Source organism: Entelurus aequoreus, linkage group LG01, assembly GCF_033978785.1.
Source record: "Entelurus aequoreus isolate RoL-2023_Sb linkage group LG01, RoL_Eaeq_v1.1, whole genome shotgun sequence".
NCBI lineage: Eukaryota > Metazoa > Chordata > Actinopteri > Syngnathiformes > Syngnathidae > Entelurus > Entelurus aequoreus.
In genome coordinates this window covers 73231959-73255595 of record NC_084731.1, presented here as the reverse complement: position 1 = coordinate 73255595, position 23637 = coordinate 73231959, and the positions used below count along the sequence as shown (strand labels likewise).

The window sequence follows — 23637 nt, the reverse complement described above, 5'->3', positions numbered from 1 at the left end:
TAGATAGATATCTATATCTATGTATATATATATATACATAGATATAGATATCTATCTATATATACAGGTATATGTACAGTATACGTATATATATCTGTAGATACATATTTATAGATATTAGAGCTGCAGCTATCGAATATTTTAATAATCGAGTATTCTAGCGAATATCCCGATCGATTTATCGAGTAATATAATATATATATATATATATATATATATATAATATATATATATATATATATATATATATATATATATATATATATATATATATATATATATATATATATACTGCTCCCCTCACCTCCCAGGGGGTGATCAAGAGTGATGGGTCAAATGCAGAGAATAATTTCGCCACACCTAGTGTGTGTGACAATCATTGGTACTTTTAAATATATATATATATATATATATACTGATATATCTGTGTACATACAGTATGTATTGATATATATGTATATGAACGGCGTGGCTCGGTTGGTAGAGCGCCCGTGCCATAGCAATCTGAGGCTTCCTGTTTCGATCACCGGCTATAGCCATACTAGTCACGTCCGTTGTGTCCTTGAGCAAGACACTTCACCCTTGCTCCTGATGGGTCGTGGTTAGGGCCTTGCATGGCAGCTCCCGCCATCAGTGTGTGAATGTGTGTGTGAATGGGTGAATGTGGAAATAGTGTCAAAACGCTTTGAGTACCTTGAAGGTAGAAAAGCGCTATACAAGTATAACCCATAACTTAGGTTTAGGGTAAGGTTAAGGTTTTTCATTGGATATTAGTGCGACCCCTCCACATCTTTTAAGGGGATGAGCTACATGTGAGCTTGTAAAGTTAGGAGGAGATGCCTTGTTAAGCGGGAAAAAAATCATCTGGTGTTGACCAAGTCTCAGTGAGACCAATGACATTGAGGTTGTTATCTGTAATGGTGCTTTGGGAGAAAAATTATCTGATGATGGGGCGGCGTGGCGAAGTTGGTAAAGTGGCCGTGCCAGCAAATCGGAGGGTTGCTGGTTACTGGGGTTCAATCCCCACCTTCTACCATCCTAGTCACATCCGTTGTGTCCTTGGGCAAGACACTTAACCCTTGCTCCTGATGGCTGCTGGTTAGCGCCTTGCATGGCAGCTCCCGCCATCAGTGTGTGAATGTGTGTGTGAATGGGTGAATGTGGAAATACTGTCAAAGCGCTTTGAGTACCTTGAAGGTAGAAAAGCGCTATACAAGTATAACCCATTTATCATTTATGTTATTTCCTCTTGTTTTGATGGCACTAATTTGCACTCTGCTCTTACCCGTAGAGCACGTCAGTTCAATTATTGCCTCCATGCTGAGAAATCTCAAGTCCCAGCAGAGAAGCAGACTCCTAAACAAGTTCACAGAGAATGACTGTGAGAAGGTCAGTTCTCTCTCTCTCTCTCTCTCTCTCTCTCTCTCTCTCTCTCTCTCTCTCTCTCTCTCTCTCTCTCTCTCTCTCTAGACAAGTATTAGTGTGTAATGTCAGTCATGTGTAGTACAAAGTGCGTTCTAGACAAGTATTAGTGTGTAATTTCAGTTATGTATAGTACAAAGTGTGTTCCATACAAGTATTAGTGTGTAATGTCAGTCCTGTGTAGTACAAAGTGTGTTCTAGACAAGTATTAGTGTGTAATGTCAGTCACGTGTAGTACAAAGTGTGTTCTAGACAAGTATTAGTGTGTAATGTCAGTCACGTGTAGTACAAAGTGTGTTCTAGACAAATATTAGTGTGTAATGTCAGTCATGTGTAGTACAAAGTGTGTCTAGACAAGTATTAGTGTGTAATGTCAGTCATTTGTAGTACAAAGTGTGTCTAGACAAGTATTAGTGTGTAATGTCAGTCACGTGTAGTACAAAGTGTGTTTTAGACAAGTATTAGTGTGTAATGTCAGTCATGTGTAGTACCAAGTGTCTTCTAGTCAAGTATCAGTGTGTAATGTCAGTCATGTGTAGTACAAAGTGTGTTCTAGACAAGTATTAGTGTGTGATGTCAGTCATGTGTAGTACCAAGTGTGTTCTAGACAAGTATTAGTGTGTGATGTCAGTCGTGTGTAGTACAAAGTGTAACTAGACATGTATTAGTGTGTAATGTCAGTCATGTGTAGTACAAAGTGTGTTCTAGACATATATTAGTGTGTAATGTCAGGGATGTGTAGTACAATGTGTGTTCTAGTTATGTATTAGTGTGTAATGTCAGTCACGTGTAGTACAAAGTGTGTTCTAGACAAGTATTAGTGTGTAATGTCAGTCATGTGTAGTACAAAGTGTATTCTAGACAAGTATTAGTGTGTAATGTCAGTCATGTGTAGTACAAAGTGTGTTCTAGACTAGTATTAGTGTGTAATGTCAGTCATGTGTAGTACAAAGTGTGTTCTAGACAAGTATTAGTGTGTAATGTCAGTCATGTTTAGTACAAAGTGTGTCTATACGAGTATTAGTGTGTAATGTCAGGAATGTGTAGTACAAAGTTTGTTCTAGTATTAGATATCTATGATGTGTAATGTCAGTCATGTGTAGTACCAAGTGTGTTCTAAACAAGCATTAGTGTGTAATGTCAGTCAAGTGTAGTCCAAAGTGTGTTGTAGACAAGTATTAGTATGTAATTTCAGTCATGTGTAGTACAATGTGTTGTCTAGACAAGTATTAGTGTGTAATGTCAGTGCTGTGTAGTACAAAGTGTGTGTTCTAGCAGCCAGTGCACATACTGTTATGTTTAGTTTGCTTGTTTTGGCTACATACTTTTAAACCAACATGTAGTATTACATGACCATACACTATTAAACCAACATGTAAATGTATATACACACACACACACACACACACACACTAGGGATGTACGGTATACCATTACTAATTAAGTACCGCGCTACTAATCAATCATAAACGGTACTTTACTGCCTTTAAAACATACCGGTTCCCTTTTCTTTTTTTTTAACGGGCATGACAGCACGCCATCGTCATGTGGTGACATAGCTGCTATTACATGCATGTTGGGCAGCGCGCACACACAGAGTACTTACAAGCAGACACAGTGTGTAGACAGAAAAGGGAGAACAGCTTAAAAACTAACAATAAAGGTGAAGTTATACAAAAATTGCCGCTCTACAAGAAGTGCTTTAAAACATAGCTAGCGGCTAATGTCCATCCGCAGTCTGCAGTGTTTTAGCTTCTTTTAAATCACTAATCCTCATCTCCATGACGACAAACAAAGTTTATTATCACTGGAGGACGAGGAATAGCTAAACATGCTTCACTACACACGGTAGGAGGATACAATAGCTCACTGCTAACAAGCTAGCGCCCACTAATGTAAACAAATGCCATGGGTGGATCTATACCTGACATCCACTGTAATGATACCAAGTACAAGAGTGTATCTAGTCGATACTACTATGTTTACATCCATATTTTTATAGTCACTCATTTTTTTTCCTTTTTAATATAAAATATATTATGTGTATAAACACAGGAAATATGTCTCTGGACACATGAGGACTTTAATTATGAAAAGTATGGAAATACATGTTGGCACCGGTACCAAAACATTGGTATCAGGACAACCCTAATATACACACATGTATAAAAAATATATATTATATGTATGAAAAATATTGGCAAGGTTGTGAATGCAAATGTAGACGTAAAACATAAAGGAAGTATTTTACTGTATATATATATATATATATATATATATATATATATATATATATATATATATATATATATATATATATATATATATATATATATATATATATATATATATATATATATAGATAATATATGATTTGATGTGTATAGTTTTCTATAAATCTAAATATATATATACTGTATATATAGATACAATATGATTTGATGTATATAGTTTTGTATAAATGTAAATATATATATAGATAATATATGATTTGATGTATATAGTTTTCTATAAATGTAAATATATATATATATATATATAGATAATATATGATTTGATGCATAAAGTTTTCTATAAATGTAAATATATATATTTGGTGTGTCAGGTGGATCGTCTGATGGACTTACATTTTAAATACCTGGAGGCTGTCCAACAGGCTGACAAGAGGATCGAAGGGGAGAAACATGTAAGGTTTTCTATACCTCCTTTCATTCCTCCATTCTATTTGTATACCTCTTTTCCTCCCTCTGTTCTATTTGTACACCTCTTTTCATCCCTCTGTTCTATTTGCACATCTCTTTTCATCCCTCTGTTCTATTTGTATACATCCTTTCATCCCTCCATTCTATTTGTATACCTCTTTTCATCCCTCTGTTCTATTTGTATACCTCTTTTCATCCCTCTGTTCTATTTGTATACCACATTTTATCCCTCTGTTCTATTTGTATACCTCTTTTCATCCCTCTGTTTTATTTGTATACATCTTTTCATCCCTCTGTTCTATTTGTATACCTCTTTTCATCCCTCCATTTCTATTTGTATACATCCTTCCATCCTCTGTTGTAATTGTATACCTCCTTAAATCCCTCTGTTCTATTTGTATACCACATTTTATCCCTCTGTTCTTTTTGTATACCTCTTTTTAATCCCTCTGTTTTATTTGTATACATCCTCTCATCCCTCCATTCTATTTTTATACCTCTTTTCATCTCTCTGTTCTATTAGTATACCTCTTTTCATCCCTCCATTTCTATTTGTATACATCCTTTCATCCTCTGTTCTATTAGTACACCTCTTTTCATCCCTCTTTTCTATTTGTATACCTCTTTTCATCCCTTTGTTCTATTTGTATACCTCTTTTCATCCCTCCATTTCTATTTGTATACATCCTTTCATTCTCCGTTCTATTTGTATACCTCCTTTCATTACTCTGTACTATTTGTATACCTCTTTTCATCCCTCTGTTCTATTTGTATACCTCTTTTCATCCCCCTTATTCTATTTCCATACCTCCTTCATCCCTCTGTTCTATTTTCATAGCTCCTTTCATCCCTTTGTGCTATTTCCATATGTATTCATCCATCTGTTCTATTTGTATACATCCTTTCATTCCTCCATTCTATTTCATACATCCTTTCATCTTGTGTTAGAGTTAAGGTACCATCTACAGTGTGAGAGTTAAGATACCATCTACAGTGTGAGAGTTAAGATACCATCTACAGTGTGAGAGTTAAGATACCATCGACAGTGTGAGAGTTAAGATACCATCGACAGTGTGAGAGTTTAGATACCATCTACTTTGTGAGAGTTAAGATACCATCTACAGTGTGAGAGTTAAGATACCATCTACAGTGTAGATGGCCTGTGTACGTATTGGCATCTGATAATTGTGGCCTGTGTGCGAATTGGCATCTGATTATAGTGGCCTGTGTGCATATAGGCAGCTAATTAATGTGGCCTTTGCGCATAATGGCAGCTGATTATTGTGGCTTGTGTGCATATTGGCAGTTAATTATTGTGGCCTGTGTGTGTATTGCAAGCTAATTATTGTGGCCTGTCTACATATAGGCAGCGGACTATCGTGGCCTGTCTACGTACTGGCAGCTAATTATTGTGGCCTGTCTGCATAGTGGCAGCTTATTATTGTGGCCTGTCCGGTATTGGCAGCTAATTATTGTGGCCTGTGTGCGAATTGGCAGCTAATTATTGTGGCCTGTCTGCATAGTGGCAGCTAATTATATTGGCCTGTCTGCGTATCGACAGCTAATTATTATGGCCTGTCTACGTTTAGGCAGCGGACTATTGTGGCCTGTCTACGTTCTGGCAGCTAATTATTGTGGCCTGTCTGCATAGTGGCAGCTTATTATTGTGGCCTGTCCGGTACTGACAGCTAATTATTGTGGCCTGTGTGCGTATTGGCAGCTAATTATTGTGGCCTGTCTGCATAGTGGCAGCTAATTTTATTGGCCTGTCTGCGTATCGACAGCTAATTATTGTGGCCTGTCTACGTATAGGCAGCGGACTATCGTGGCCTGTCTACGTACTGACAGCTAATTATTGTGGCCTGTCTGCATAGTGGCAGCTTATTCATGTGGCCTGTCTGCGTATTGGCAGCTAATTAATGTGGCCAGTCCGGTATTGACAGCTAATTATAATGGCTTGTCTACGTATTGACAGATGATTAAATTGGCCTGTGTGCGTATTGGCAGATGTGCTAAATGTGTGCGTGCAGGGGATGGTGATTATTGTGCTAAATGTGTGTGTGCAGGAAATGGTGATTATTGTGCTAAATGTGTGCGTGCAGGAGATGGTGCGGCGTGGTGAGATCCTGGACGACAACATGGAAGATGAGTTCTACATGCGTCGACTGGATGCTGGACTCTTTGTTCTCCAGTCTATCTGCTACATCATGGTGGAGATCAGCAACTCAGGACTATCACAGGTACAATGACTTGTATCAATTATTATTATTATTGTTGTTTTCATGCCTACAAATGTGTACAATTTGTCAACAAAGTATTTTATGTGACTATACGCACACTGTATCGTTATTGTTGTGAAGTATACACTTTTTTGTTGCTTTAGAGGATTATGATAATTGTTTTGTGTTGTTGTTTTAGATCAGGGGTCCCCAAACTTTTTGACTACCGTAATTTCCGGACTATAAGCCGCACCAGCTAAATTTAGGGGAAAATACAGATTGCTCCATATATAAGCCGCACCCGACTATAAGCCACATGGTTTTGATGTGTAATTACCGTAGTATATAGGGGTTCCTGCTACCACGGAGGGGATTTTCGGGACAGAGATGACTGTTTGGGAACGCAAAGCGTCCCATTTATTAACAATAAATCTTTCGAACATTCAATCAAACTTTCACATCTTTGACATGGCGAACAGCATTCGTGCAGAGTACAAATAATACAATGGTGCAAAGTAATACAAAGTGCTCGCCTTTACGTACGTTATCAAAATAACCAGCTTACCGGTATATGAAAAGTCAGTCTTTAATCATTGTGTCATCGTCTTCCTCCTGCGTACTAAAACCACCGAAATCCTCTTCGTCGGTGTCGGAGAAGAACAGGCCGTAAATAAGCCGCACCCTTGTATAAGCCGCAGGGACCAGAACGAGGGGAAAAAGTAGCAGCTTATAGTCCGGAAATGACGGTATATATATATATACATATATATATATATATGTATACATATATATATATATGTATATATATATATATATATATATATATATATATATATATATATATATATATATATATATATATATATATATATATATTGTGGCACCTGATTCTATATATATATATATATATATATATATATATATATATGTATATATGTATATATATATATATATATATATATATATATGTATATATATATATGTATATATATATGTATATATATGTATATATATGTATGTATATATGTATATATATATATATATATATATATATGTATATATATATATATATATATATATATATATGTATATATATATATATATATATATATATATGTATATATATGTATATATATATATATGTATATATATATATATATATATATATGTATATATATGTGTATATATATGTATATATATATATACATATATACATATATATATATATATATATATATATATATATATATATATATATATATATATATATATGTATATATATATATATATATATATATATATATATATATATATATATATATATATATATATATATATATATATATATATATATATATATATATTGTGGCACCTGATTCTCACCAAGACACAGGATTGGGTTTGCAGAAAGCTGAAAAGGGCATTTATTGCACAAGTCCTTGTAGGAAGGGCAGGGTGTGGAAGTATCAAACTTAAAGTGTCCATTAACAAATATAAATATCTCCCTCCTGGGGCTCTCAATCCTTCACAAAGCACACTTCTTTACATGTCCTAGGTAATTGCCTACCAAACAAGAGAAAACATAATATCAGAAAACATTTCCCTAATAATGTCATTAATGGGGAACTAGTGGATGTCTCACTTACCGCTTGATGCACTTGCCTTGACACAGAGGAGAGCCAGACCTGAATGAGGCAGAGTTAAGAACAGTTTGCAGCTGGGCCCTACCTGGCCGCACAGCTGGTGGCACTTCAGGCTGATTGAACAGGTACAGGGGAATGTACCGCCCTTCAATGATGCGGCCAAGGCTGGGGCGTTGTCCTCTGTGTTCCACTCTGCCTCCATGCCCTGGCTCCTCCCCTGTGAGGTGCCTACCTGTCAGGCGGTGCTGGAGTGACACTCCACATATCCCCCCCTAAGCTCGCCGCTCGGTCCGGGAGCTTCTTTGTCCTCTTCATAGAGCCAGGACATGGCGTCTGCATGTGGGATCACCTTCCTAGGCCGATATTCCACGGTGAAGTGGTAATTCTGTAGTTCCAGGAACCAGCGTGTGACACGACCGTTTCGATCCTTATTTGTGGACATCCTCTTCAAGGGGGCGTGGTCTGTCACCAAGGTGAAGGTCCTACCCCATAGGTAGTAGCGGAGGTGGTGTAGTGCCCATTTGACTGCCAAGCACTCATTGTCCACTGTGGCATAGTTTTTCTCATGGCTCTGGAGCTTCCGACTAATAAATGTCACTGGGTGCTCTTCTCCGTCCACGAGCTGGGCGAGCACGGCTCCAATGCCCGTGCCTGAGGCATCTGTGTGGAGGATGAACGGCTGACTGAAGTCGGGGGCTTTCAACACGGGTTCTTCACACAGGGCTATTTTCAACATCTGGAAGGCAGTCTCGGCCTCAACCATCCAGGTGACATGATGGGGCAGTTTGTTTCGTGTCAGTTCATATAGCGGTGTTGCAATCGTAGATAATTATTTTATAAACTTTTGGTAATATGATACCAGGCCAATAAATGATTTGACTTGCTTTTTCGTCAAGGGGCGGGGCCGTTCCCTGATGCGCTCCACTTTGTGGGCCTGGGGTTTTCACGCAGCCTCTTCCTATTGTGTAGCCGAGATAATCAGTCTCAGTCAGACCCACTCGGCACTTCTTAGCGTTGACAGTCAGTCCGGCACGTCTAAGGGCTCCTCGGACCGCGTCGAGATGCTGGAGATGGAGAGACCAGCTGGTGCTATGAATCACAATATCGTCCAGGTAGGTGGCTGCATATTCTTGGTGGGGCCGTAGAACTCTGTCCATCATCCTCTGGAATGTTGCCGGGGCCCCTTGGATCCCGAACGGTAAGACGGTATATTGGAATAGCCCCTCGGGTGTGGAGAAAGCCGTTTTAGGTTCCGCCCTTTCCGTCAATGACTCCTGCCAGTAGCCCTTGGTCAGGTCCAGGGTGCTGACGAAACGAGCAGGGCCAAGCCGCTCTATCATCTAATCTACTCTGGGCACGGGATAAGCATCACACAGTGATATCTCATTCAATTTGCGAAAGTCATTACAAAATCTCAGGGACCCGTCTGGTTTTGGAACAATAACAATCGGGCTGTACCATGAACTATGGGATTCCTCTATTACCCCAAGTTCTAACATTTTCTTTACCTCTTCTTTTATAACCGCCCGCCTGGCTTCTGGGATTCGGTAGGGCCTTTGGTTCTCAATGTCATGTTTGAAATGTCATGTTTGATCACCTGGGTCCTTCCTGGCAGTTCAGAGAGGCGGTCCTGGTTCCGTCCTAGAAGTTCCTTCACATCCTGCTTTTGGGACAGGGAGAGGTCCTCTCCTATAGGTACCGGGGGAGTGGTCTGCAGAGAGTGTGCCGTTAAAAACGCAGTAGGTGGCAACGACTCTGCCGCAAGCCATTTTTTCAGAATATTTACATGGTAAATTTTGTGACCTTTCCGCTGGCCTGGCATGTTTACCTCGTAGTTGACGGGCCCCATTCTCTCAATTACCTCGTAAGACCCCTGCCATCTGGCCAAGAACTTGCATTCGCTAGACGGAACTAATACCAGCACTTTTTCCCCAACCTGGAACTCTCGGAGTGTTATACGTTCTTGCCTGTTCTCTTTGGGCTTTTTCCATGTTCTCTTACTAGGGCCAGATTTTGCGAGCCCGGGCTTGTAGTTGGGCGACATGGTCGATCACACTGCGGTGTGGCGAGGGTTGGTTCTCCCAGGTTTCTTTCGCAATGTCCAGTACGCCTCGGGGACGTCGGCCATAAACTAGCTCAAAGGGGGAGAAGCCAGTGGACGCCTGGAGCACCTCTCTGATGGCAAAGATGCTTACATGTCCCTTGGCAAACCATTCTCGCCAGCCAAGGGTGCAGTCTGCCTGCCAGGGCCCAACAATATCACAACAGGACCTTTCAGCCCACCCATCCGCCACGATCGCATAACACACAGCTGGCTAACGAGCGAAGGGAACCCCCCCTCCGTGGACCGACTGGTGATAGACCGCTGTATCCGAGCCTTGCCGCCTGATGCCCGAAAATACGCCGCACAAGTAAGCCCTCCAACTGTGGAGCAGTTGGTGGCCTTGTTAGAGAACCACCAAGTGAGCATGGGGACAGGCGCTCGCCATTGTGCGCCAACTCCGGGCCTGGCTCCAGAGGGGGACCCCAGTGTCGGAGTCTCTGTTTTTGTAATTCCATAGAAGTCTTTGAGATGTTAATATTTGGTTTCATGTCCCTTGGCAAGTTTCACTGCAATAAGGCGCTTTTGGTAGCCATCCACAAGCTTCTGGCAAGCTTCTGCTTGAATTTTTGACTACTCCTCTTGACAAAATTGGTGCAGTTCAGCTAAATTTGTAGGTTTTCTGACATGGACTTGTTTCTTCAGCATTGTCCACACGTTTAAGTCAGGACTTTGGGAAGGCCATTCTAAAGTCTTCATTCTACCCTGATTTAGCCATTCCTTTACCACTTTTGACAGTGTGTTTGGGGTGATTGTCCTGTTGTAACACCCAACTGCGCCCAAGAGCCAACCGCCGGGCTGATGATTTTAGGTTGTCCTGAGAAATTTGGAGGTAATCCTCCTTTTTCATTGTCCCATTTAAAGCACCAGTTCCATTGGCAGCATCCACCACCATGCTTGACGGTAGGCACGGTGTTCCTGGGATTAAAGGCTTCACTTTTTCTCTTCCAAACATATTGCTGGGTATTGTGGCCAAACAGCTCCATTTTTGTTTCATCTGACCACAGAACTTTCCTCCAGAAGGTCTTATCTTTGTCCATGTGATGAGCAGCAAACTTTAGACGAGCCTTAAGGTGTGGCTTCTGGAGCAAAGGCTTCCTTCTTGCATGGTAGCCTCTCAGTCAATGGCGATGCTTGACTGTGGACACTGACACCTGTGTTCCAGCAGCTTCCAATTCATTGCAGACCTGCTTTTTGGTGGTTCTCGGTTGACTCTTGATCATCCTGACCAATTTTCTCTCAGCAGCAGGTGATAGCTTGCGTTTTCTTCCTGATCGTGGCAGTGACAAAACTGTGCCATGCACTTTATACTTATGAACACTTGTCTGCACAGTTGCTCTTGGGACCTTAAGCTGCTTTGAAATGGCTCCAAGTGACTTTCCTGACTTGTTCAAGTCAATGATTCGTTTTTTCAGATTTGTGCTGTATTCCTTTGACTTTCCCATTGTCGCGTTTGTAACCGAGTCTAATGACTGCATCACATGAGCCCTATTTAAATGGACTCTGAGAAGTCAACAATCATAATCACTCACATGAAGTTAAGAGGCCATGAAGCTCATTTGATTTGATTGTAACTTTTCTACATCACCAAAATTGATCATGTATGTTGCTGTATGTATACTTTTGACCCAGCAGATTTGGTCACATTTTCAGTAGACCCATAATAAATTCATAAAAGAACCAAACTTCATGAATTTTTTTTGTGACCAACAAGTATGTGCTCCAATCACTCTATTACAAAAAAATAAGAGTTGTAGAAATGATTGGAAACTCAAGACAGCCATGACATTATGTTCTTTACAAGTGTATGTACACTTTTGACCACCACTGTATATGATGTTTCCATACATTGGACTTGTGTATCTACACTACAACCACACAAGTCTACACTGTCCTACATGATCATGTGATGTGTGAATGGTACCTATATGATGTTTCCATACATTGGACTTGTGTATCTACAACCACAAGTCTACACTGTCCTACATGACCAAGTAATGCACAGATCGATACAATGACTAACACATGAATCAAGTCCTACATGACCAACAGTACTGGTTTATGCCATCATGTGGCAGCACATTACAGTCAGGCAAAGATTTGTGTGGTCTTATTCTAAGATGGTGCCTGCCAAAGACCGGGTTCTAAACGGTAGCATCTGACCCTAGTTTGTTTTTACATGTTTGATCATTGTTTTGTCTTCTTATTTGACATGTTTGATCATTGTTTTGTCTTCTTGTTTGACATGTTTGATCATTGTTTTGTCTTCTTGATTGACATGTTTGATCATTGTTTTGTCTTCTTGTTTGACATGTTTGATCATTGTTTTGTCTTCTTGTTTGACATGTTTGATCATTGTTTTGTCTTCTTGATTGACATGTTTGATCATTGTTTTGTCTTCTTGTTTGACATGTTTGATCATTGTTTTGTCTTCTTGTTTGACATGTTTGATCATTGTTCTGTCTTCTTGTTTGACATGTTTGATCATTGTTTTGTCTTCTTGTTTGACATGTTTGATCATTGTTTAGTCTTCTTGATTGACATGTTTGATCATTGTTTTGTCTTCTTGTTTGACATGTTTGATCATTGTTTTGTCTTCTTGTTTGACATGTTTGATCATTGTTTTGTCTTCTTGTTTGACATGTTTGATCATTGTTTTGTCTTCTTGTTTGACATGTTTGATCATTGTTTAGTCTTCTTGTTTGACATGTTTGATCATTGTTTTGTCTTCTTGATTGACATGTTTGATCATTGTTTTGTCTTCTTGTTTGACATGTTTGATCATTGTTTTGTCTTCTTGTTTGACATGTTTGATCATTGTTTTGTCTTCTTGTTTGACATGTTTGATCATTGTTTTGTCTTGTTTGACATGTTTGATCATTGTTTTGTCTTCTTGTTTGACATGTTTGATCATTGTTTAGTCTTCTTGTTTGACATGTTTGATCATTGTTTTGTCTTCTTGTTTGACATGTTTGATCATTGTTTTGTCTTCTTGTTTGACATGTTTGATCATTGTTTTGTCTTCTTGTTTGACATGTTTGATCATTGTTTTGTCTTCTTGTTTGACATGTTTGATCATTGTTTAGTCTTCTTGTTTGACATGTTTGATCATTGTTTTGTCTTCTTGATTGACATGTTTGATCATTGTTTAGTCTTCTTGTTTGACATGTTTGATCATTGTTTTGTCTTCTTGATTGACATGTTTGATCATTGTTTTGTCTTCTTGATTGACATGTTTGATCATTGTTTTGTCTTATTGTTTGACATGTTTGATCATTGTTTTGTCTTCTTGTTTGACATGTTTGATCATTGTTTTGTCTTCTTGTTTGACATGTTTGATCATTGTTTTGTCTTCTTGTTTGACATGTTTGATCATTGTTTAGTCTTCTTGTTTGACATGTTTGATCATTGTTTTGTCTTCTTGATTGACATGTTTGATCATTGTTTTGTCTTCTTGTTTGACATGTTTGATCATTGTTTTGTCTTCTTGTTTGACATGTTTGATCATTGTTTTGTCTTCTTGTTTGACATGTTTGATCATTGTTTTGTCTTGTTTGACATGTTTGATCATTGTTTTGTCTTCTTGTTTGACATGTTTGATCATTGTTTAGTCTTCTTGTTTGACATGTTTGATCATTGTTTTGTCTTCTTGTTTGACAAGTTTGATCATTGTTTTGTCTTCTTGATTGACATGTTTGATCATTGTTTTGTCTTCTTGTTTGACATGTTTGATCATTGTTTTGTCTTCTTGATTGACATGTTTGATCATTGTTTTGTCTTCTTGTTTGACATGTTTGATCATTGTTTTGTCTTCTTGTTTGACATGTTTGATCATTGTTTTGTCTTCTTGATTGACATGTTTGATCATTGTTTTGTCTTCTTGTTTGACATGTTTGATCATTGTTTTGTCTTCTTGTTTGACATGTTTGATCATTGTTCTGTCTTCTTGTTTGACATGTTTGATCATTGTTTTGTCTTCTTGTTTGACATGTTTGATCATTGTTTTGTCTTCTTGATTGACATGTTTGATCATTGTTTTGTCTTCTTGTTTGATCATTGTTTTGTCTTCTTGTTTGACATGTTTGATCATTGTTTTGTCTTCTTGATTGACATGTTTGATCATTGTTTTGTCTTCTTGATTGACATGTTTGATCATTGTTTTGTCTTCTTGATTGACATGTTTGATCATTGTTTTGTCTTCTTGTTTGACATGTTTGATCATTGTTTTGTCTTTGTTTGACATGTTTGATCATTGTTTTGTCTTGTTTGACATGTTTGATCATTGTTTAGTCTTCTTGTTTGACATGTTTGATCATTGTTTTGTCTTCTTGTTTGACATGTTTGATCATTGTTGTCTTCTTTATTGACATGTTTAAACATTGTTTTGTCTTGTTTGACATGTTTGATCATTGTTTTATCTTCTTGTTTGACATATTTGATCATTGTTTTGTCTCATTTGACATGTTTGATCATTGTTTTATCTTGTTTGACCTGTTTGATCATTGTTTTGTCTTCTTGATTGACATGTTTGATCATTGTTTTGTCTTGTTTGACATGTTTGATCATTGTTTTGTCTTGTTTGACATGTTTGATAATTGTTTAGTCTTCTTGTTTGACATGTTTGATCATTGTTTTGTCTTGTTTGACATGTTTGATCATTGTTATGTCTTGTTTGACATGTTTGATCATTGTTTTGTCTTCTTGTTTGACATGTTTGATCATTGTTCTGTCTTCTTGTTTTAGCTGCAGCAGAGAGTTCATCAAATTCTCAACTTGAGAGGCGGCTCCATCAAAGTAGTGCGACACATCATGAGAGGTGAGTCACTAAATGCAGCATATATAAATATGTATTTATATATGTATTTATGTATATATATATATACACATTGTGTGTTTGTGTTGACAGAGTACGCAGAGAGCATTGGAGATGGTAAAAGTGAGGAGTTCAAGGATGCGGAGCACAAGAGGATCATGGACCTTTTAGAGAACTTCTAAAGTTTGTTTGCTTATAGGCCACTTACAGACACACACTTACACAGACACACTTGCACACACACTTACCTTCTCTCTCCTTTTTTTTTTTTTTTTTTACAGACCTCATGTTTGTAATAAAACTTGATCATAAAATCCTGATAGCATGTTTGCTTTGTTTGAAAAATGTGCACAAAACAAGAAGAACCTCCAAGAAAACATCATAAAAAAGTTACACTCAGGCAAATATTGTTGATGTAGATGATACAAATGGTGTTGACCAGACCATGTGACTGTGTGTACGTGTTGACCAGACCACGGGACAGTACATCAAACATTTTATTCCAGTGGGTAAAAATGATGTTCCATAATTTGTGACAAATATAAACGTGTTGTGTTCAAGCTCTTCTTCACATCAGTGGTCAAAGTCTTCCCTCAGCAGGTGCAGGACATTGTCCGAGTATTCGTCTCTGGGTCGGCCCCTCCCCCTCAGCTGTAGGGGGTGCAGGTGGGGGTGTGGGGGGTGTGGGAGGTAGCAGTGCAGCTCAGTGAGGGTCAGCCACAAAGTGTCTGGATCCACTTGGATCATCTTCTGGAAACATCTGAGCAGGACACACAATGTTTCATCGCGTACACACATGCACACACAATGTTTAATCAAGTACACGCACACACACACACACACAATGTTTAATCATGTTGTCTTTTACCTCAAACACGCCTGTTGGAGTCTGACAGGTTGTCTGCAGCTCAGGTAGGGAAGACACGCTTCACTCACTGCATGCAAGTCTGCTTCAGCTGCACACAGAACAACAATAATAAATACACTATCAACAACAATACCACATACACTATCGACATCAATAACAAATACACTATCAATTTTTCCAAATATCATTCCATGATATGTCTCTCATCTAAAATGTTTAAGTCCATCATCCATTTCCGAACACATGCATCATTTGCATTTCTAGTGTGGTGTTTATTATTCCATAAAATAGTTTAATTAATTTCTTAAATGTATCTTGATTAAAAAGTGCATCTTCCAGTTCATGGCTATTTAAAGACATACTTTCAGAGGATATGCATTTATTTACAGCGTGTTTTAAAGAGATAACATTTAAAAAATGATTTCTGGGTACATTATATTGATCAACTAAATCATTGAACGGTTTAAAAGAGTTTGTATTAATAATATGATGAGGTTTGGTAATACCTCTGTCTTTCCATGTTGTCCATTTAACCACATTTTTATTAATTATGATATTGGGATTGTACCAAAGCGGTTGATTTACAGATGTCATTGACTTGATTCCTAGTATTTTCTGACACAGTTTTAGAATGTTAAAGGTGGCTTCTATTGGGCTCTGCCTCAATTCATTAGGTATTTTTTTAGTATAATATAAACTCCCCACATCAATGTCCAAATTCGTTAACATATTTTTTTCTATGTAGATCCAGTCCTTATCTGCAGAAGAATTAAATAAGTGGCTTGCTTGTTCACAACCGAAGGAGATAATAATGTAAGAAGTTTGGTAATTGTAGTCCAAGTGTAAGCCACTGTGACACTATTGTTCATTTATTTTTATTTTTATAAATGTCTAATGATAATGTCAATTAGGGATTTTTAATCACTGCTATGTTGAAATTGTAACTAATATTGATACTGCTGTCGATAATATTCATTTTTGTTTCACTACTTTTGGTTTGTTCTGTGTCGCTTTTGTGTCTCCTCTCAATTGCTCTGTTTATTGCAGTTCTGAGTGTTGCTGGGTCGAATTTGGTTTTGGAATTGGATTGCATTGTTATGGTATTGCTGTGTATTGTTTTGTTGGATTGATTAATAAAAAAAAAATTTTAAAAAATGATTATACGGTTTTACTACTTACGTATAAAATACTACACGGTCAAGCTCCTGCCTATCTTGCCGATTGTATTGTACCATATGTCCCCGCAAGAAATCTGCGTTCAAAGAACTCCGGCTTATTAGTGATTCCCAGAGCCCAAAAAAAGTCTGCGGGCTATAGAGCGTTTTCTATTCGGGCTCCAATACTATGGAATGCCCTCCCGGTAAAAGTTAGAGATGCTACCTCAGTAGAAGCATTTAAGTCTCATCTTAAAACTCATTTGTATACTCTAGCCTTTAAATAGACTCTCTTTTTAGACCAGTTGATCTGCCGTTTCTTTTCTTTTCTTTTCTACTCTGCTCCGGGGTGGACCGCTAGCCTGTGCATCGGATGGGGACATCTCTACGCTGCTGACCCGTCTCCGCTCGGGATGGTTCCTGCTGGCCCCACCATGGAATGGACTTTCGCTGATGTGTTGGACTTTCACAATATTATGTCAGACCAACTCGACATCCATTGCTTTCGGTCTCCCCTAGAGAGGGGGGGGGGGGGGGGGCGTTACCCACATATGCGGTCCTCTCCAAGGTTTCTCATAGTCATTCACATTGACGTCCCACTGGGGTGAGTTTTCCTTGCCCGTATGTGGGCTCTGTACCGAGGATGTCGTTGTGGCTTGTACAGCCCTTTGAGACACTTGTGATTTAGGGCTATATAAATAAACATTGATTGATTGATTGATTGATTAAATAAAAAATAGATTTTTTAAAAATGAGAATCGATTCTGAATCGCACAACGTGAGAATCGCGATTCGAATTCGAATCAATTTTTTCCCACATCCCTAATATGTATATATATATATAAATATATATATGTATATGTATATATACAAACCCCGTTTCCATACGAGTTGGGAAATTGTGTTTGATATAAATATAAACTGAATACAATGATTTGCAAATCATTTTCAACCCATATTATGCTACAAAGACAACATATTTGATGTTCAAACTGATAAAAAAAAATTTTTTTGCAAATAATCATTAACTTTAGAATTTGATGCCAGCAACACGTGACAAAGAAGTTGGGAAAGGGGGCAATAAATACTGATAAAGTTGAGGAATGCTCATCAAACACTTCTTTGGAACATCCCACAGGTGAACAGGCAAATTGGGAACAGGTGGGTGCCATGATTGGGTATAAAAGTAGATTCCATGAAATGCTCAGTCATTCACAAACAAGGATGGGGAGAGGGTCACCACTTTGTCAACAAATGCGTAAGCAAATTGCTGAACAGTTTAAGAAAAACCTTTCTCAACCAGCTATTGCAAGGAATTTAGGGATTTCCCCATCTACGGTCCGTAATGTCATCAAAAGGTTCAGAGAATCAGGAGAAATCACTGCACGTAAGCAGCTAAGCCCGTGACCTTCGATCCCTCAGGCTGTACTGCATCAACAAGCGACATCAGTGTGTAAAGGATATCACCACATGGGCTCAGGAACACTTCAGAAACCCACTGTCAGTAACTACAGTTGGTCGCTACATCTGTAAGTGCAAGTTAAAACTCTCCTATGCAAGGCGAAAACCGTTTATCAACAACATCCAGAAACGCCGTCGGCTTCGCTGGGCCTGAGCTCATATAAGATGGACTGATACAAAGTGGAAAAGTGTTCTGTGGTCTGACGAGTCCACATTTCAAATTGTTTTTGGAAACTGTGGACGTCGTGTCCTCCGGACCAAAGAGGAAAAGAACCATCCGTATTGTTATAGGCGCAAAGTTGAAAAGCCAGCATCTGTGATGGCATGGGGGTGTATTAGTGCCCAAGACATGGGTAACTTACACATCTGATAAGGCGCCATTAATGCTGAAAGTTATACATAAACCAATCAATCATCATGGATGTTGTTATACGTAAACCAATCATCATGGATGTTGTTATATGTAAACCAATCAAGCATGGATGTTGTTATACGTAAACCAATCATCATGGATGTTGTTATACGTAAACCAATCATCATGGATATTGTTATATGTAAACCAATCATCATGGATGTTGTTATACGTAAACCAATCATGGATGTTGTTATACGTAAACCAATCATCATGGATGTTGTTATACGTAAACCAAGCAATCGTCATGGATGTTGTTATACGTAAACCAAGCAATCATCATGGATGTTGTTATACATAAACCAAGCAATCCTCATGGATGTTGTTATACGTAAACCAATCATGGATGTTGTTATACGTAAACCAATCATTAATCATTGATGTTATACGTAAACCAATCATGGATGTTGTTATACGTAAACCAATCAATCATCATTGATGTTGTTATACGTAAACCAATCATGGATGTTGTTATACGTAAACCAATCAATCATCATGGATGTTGTTATATGTAAACCAATCATCATGGATGTTGTTATACGTAAACCAAGCAATCATCATGGATGTTGTTATACGTAAACCAATCATCACGGATGTTGTTATACATAAACCAATCGTCATGGATGTTGTTATACGTAAACCAATCAATCATCATTGATGTTGTTATACGTAAACCAATCATGGATGTTGTTATACATAAACCAATCAATCATCATGGATGTTGTTATACATAAACCAATCATCATGGATGTTGTTATACGTAAACCAATCATCTTGGATGTTGTTATATGTAAACCAATCATCATGGATGTTGTTATACGTAAACCAAGCAATCATCATGGATGTTGTTATAAGTAAACCAAGCAATCATCATGGATGTTGTTATACGTAAACCAATCATCATGGATGTTGTTATATGTAAACCAATAAAACATGGATGTTGTTATACGTAAACCAATCATCATGGATGTTGTTATATGTAAACCAATCATCATGGATGTTGTTATACATAAACCAAGCAATCATCATGGATGTTGTTATACGTAAACCAAGCAATCATCATGGATGTTGTTATAAGTAAACCAAGCAATCATCATGGATGTTGTTATACGTAAACCAAGCAATCATCATGGATGTTGTTATAAGTAAACCAAGCAATCATCATGGATGTTGTTATACGTAAACCAATCATGGATGTTATACGCAAACCAATCAATTATCATGGATGTTGTTATACGTAAACCAATCATCATGGATGTTGTTATACGTAAACCAATCATCATGGATGTTGTTATATGTAAACCAATCATCATGGATGTTGTTATACGTAAACCAATCAATCATCATTGATGTTGTTATACGTAAACCAATCATGGATGTTATACGCAAACCAATCAATTATCATGGATGTTGTTATACGTAAACCAATCATCATGGATGTTGTTATACGTAAACCAATCATCATGGATGTTGTTATACGTAAACCAATCATCATGGATGTTGTTATATGTAAACCAATCAAGCATGGATGTTGTTATACGTAAACCAATCATCATGGATGTTGTTATACGTAAACCAATCATCATGGATATTGTTATACGTAAACCAATCATGGATGTTGTTATACGTAAACAAATTAATCATCATTGATGTTATACGTAAACCAATCATTGATGTTGGAATACGTAAACCAATCAATCATCATTGATGTTGTTATACGTAAACCAATCAATCATCATTGATGTTGTTATACGTAAACCAATCATGGATGTTGTTATACGAAAACCAATCAATCATCATGGATGTTGTTATACGTAAACCAATCACCATGGATGTTGTTATACGTAAACCAAGCAATCATCATGGATGTTGTTATACGTAAACCAATCATCATGGATGTTGTTGTACGTAAACCAATCATCATGGATGTTGTTATACGTAAACCAATCAATCATCATTGATGTTGTTATACGTAAACCAATCATGGATGTTATACGCAAACCAATCAATTATCATGGATGTTGTTATACGTAAACCAATCATCATGGATGTTGTTATACGTAAACCAATCATCATGGATGTTGTTATATGTAAACCAATCATCATGGATGTTGTTATACGTAAACCAATCATCATGGATGTTGTTATATGTAAACCAATCAAGCATGGATGTTGTTATACGTAAACCAATCATCATGGATGTTGTTATACGTAAACCAATCATCATGGATATTGTTATATGTAAACCAATCATCATGGATGTTGTTATACGTAAACCAATCATGGATGTTGTTATACGTAAACCAATCATCATGGATGTTGTTATACGTAAACCAATCATTAATCATTGATGTTATACGTAAACCAATCATGGATGTTGTTATACGTAAACCAATCAATCATCATTGATGTTGTTATACGTAAACCAATCATGGATGTTGTTATACGTAAACCAATCAATCATCATGGATGTTGTTATATGTAAACCAATCATCATGGATGTTGTTATACGTAAACCAAGCAATCATCATGGATGTTGTTATACGTAAACCAATCATCACGGATGTTGTTATACATAAACCAATCGTCATGGATGTTGTTATACGTAAACCAATCAATCATCATTGATGTTGTTATACGTAAACCAATCATGGATGTTGTTATACATAAACCAATCAATCATCATGGATGTTGTTATACATAAACCAATCATCATGGATGTTGTTATACGTAAACCAATCATCTTGGATGTTGTTATATGTAAACCAATCATCATGGATGTTGTTATACGTAAACCAAGCAATCATCATGGATGTTGTTATACGTAAACCAATCATCATGGATGTTGTTATATGTAAACCAATAAAACATGGATGTTGTTATATGTAAACCAATAAAACATGGATGTTGTTATACGTAAACCAATCATCATGGATGTTGTTATATGTAAACCAATCATCATGGATGTTGTTATACATAAACCAAGCAATCATCATGGATGTTGTTATACGTAAACCAAGCAATCATCATGGATGTTGTTATAAGTAAACCAAGCAATCATCATGGATGTTGTTATACGTAAACCAAGCAATCATCATGGATGTTGTTATAAGTAAACCAAGCAATCATCATGGATGTTGATATACGTAAACCAATCATGGATGTTGTTATACGTAAACAAATTAATCATCATTGATGTTATACGTAAACCAATCATTGATGTTGGTATACGTAAACCAATCAATCATCATTGATGTTGTTATACGTAAACCAATCAATCATCATTGATGTTGTTATACGTAAACCAATCATGGATGTTGTTATACGAAAACCAATCAATCATCATGGATGTTGTTATACGTGAACCAATCACCATGGATGTTGTTATACGTAAACCAAGCAATCATCATGGATGTTGTTATACGTAAACCAATCATCATGGATGTTGTTGTACGTAAACCAATCATCATGGATGTTGTTATACGTAAACCAATCAATCATCATTGATGTTGTTATATGTAAACCAATCATGGATGTTATACGCAAACCAATCAATTATCATGGATGTTGTTATACGTAAACCAATCATCATGGATGTTGTTATACGTAAACCAATCATCATGGATGTTGTTATATGTAAACCAATCATCATGGATGTTGTTATACGTAAACCAATCATCATGGATGTTGTTATACGTAAACCAAGCAATCATCATGGATGTTGTTATACGTAAACCAATCAATCATGGATGTTGTTATACGTAAACCAATCATCATGGATGTTGTTATACGTAAACCAATCATCATGGATGTTGTTATACGTAAACCAAGCAATCATCATGGATGTTGTTATACGTAAACCAAGCAATCATCATGGATGTTGTTATAAGTAAACCAAGCAATCATCATGGATGTTGTTATACGTAAACCAATCATGGATGTTGTTATACGTAAACAAATTAATCATCATTGATGTTATACGTAAACCAATCATGGATGTTGTTATACGTAAACCAATCAATCATCATTGATGTTGTTATACGTAAACCAAGCAATCATCATGGATGTTGTTATACGTAAACCAATCATCACGGATGTTGTTATACGTAAACCAATCATCATGGATGTTGTTATATGTAAACCAATCAATCATGGATGTTGTTATACGTAAACCAATCATCATGGATGTTGTTATATGTAAACCAATCATCATGGATGTTGTTATACGTAAACCAAGCAATCATCATGGATGTTGTTATCCGTAAACCAATCATGGATGTTGTTATACATAAACCAATCAATCATCATGGATGTTGTTATACGTAAACCAATCATCATGGATGTTGTTATATGTAAACCAATCAATCATGGATGTTGTTATCCGTAAACCAATCATCATGGATGTTGTTATATGTAAACCAATCATCATGGATGTTGTTATACGTAAACCAAGCAATCATCATGGATGTTGTTATAAGTAAACCAAGCAATCATCATCGATGTTGTTATACGTAAACCAATCATCATGGATGTTGTTATATGTAAACCAATAAATCATGGATGTTGTTATACGTAAACCAATCATCATGGATGTTGTCATATGTAAACCAATCATCATGGATGTTGTTATACGTAAACCAAGCAATCATCATGGATGTTGTTATACGTAAACCAAGCAATCATCATGGATGTTGTTATAAGTAAACCAAGCAATCATCATGGATGTTGTTATACGTAAACCAATCATGGATGTTGTTATACGTAAACAAATTAATCATCATTGATGTTATACGTACACCAATCATGGATGTTGTTATACGTAAACCAATCAATCATCATTGA

The 23637-nt window shown here is 37.1% G+C and overlaps 2 protein-coding genes across 5 annotated transcripts in view; one reads left to right on the top strand and one right to left on the bottom strand.

Moving 5' to 3' along the window:
• ctnnbl1 (catenin, beta like 1) overlaps positions 1-15220 on the top strand; it is a 50107-nt gene extending 34887 nt beyond the window's left edge. Inside the window, 5 exon segments of the mRNA XM_062057847.1 lie at positions 1292-1389; positions 4028-4108; positions 6227-6364; positions 14831-14903; positions 14994-15220. Of these exon segments, the coding sequence (XP_061913831.1) occupies positions 1292-1389; positions 4028-4108; positions 6227-6364; positions 14831-14903; positions 14994-15082 (479 nt within the window). The 3' untranslated portion in view covers positions 15083-15220.
• Positions 15210-23637, bottom strand: part of tti1 (TELO2 interacting protein 1) — a 41353-nt gene continuing 32925 nt past the window's right edge. The window contains exons 12-13 of one of the 4 annotated variants that reach the window (XM_062057812.1): positions 15769-15856; positions 15210-15660 (exon numbers count right to left, since the gene is read on the bottom strand). In XM_062057812.1, coding sequence (XP_061913796.1) covers positions 15474-15660; positions 15769-15856 — 275 coding nt within the window. In that variant the 3' untranslated portion in view covers positions 15210-15473. The remainder of the gene's footprint in view (positions 15661-15768; positions 15857-23637) is intronic. The other 3 variants (XM_062057794.1, XM_062057804.1, XM_062057785.1) reach the window with 3 other exon arrangements.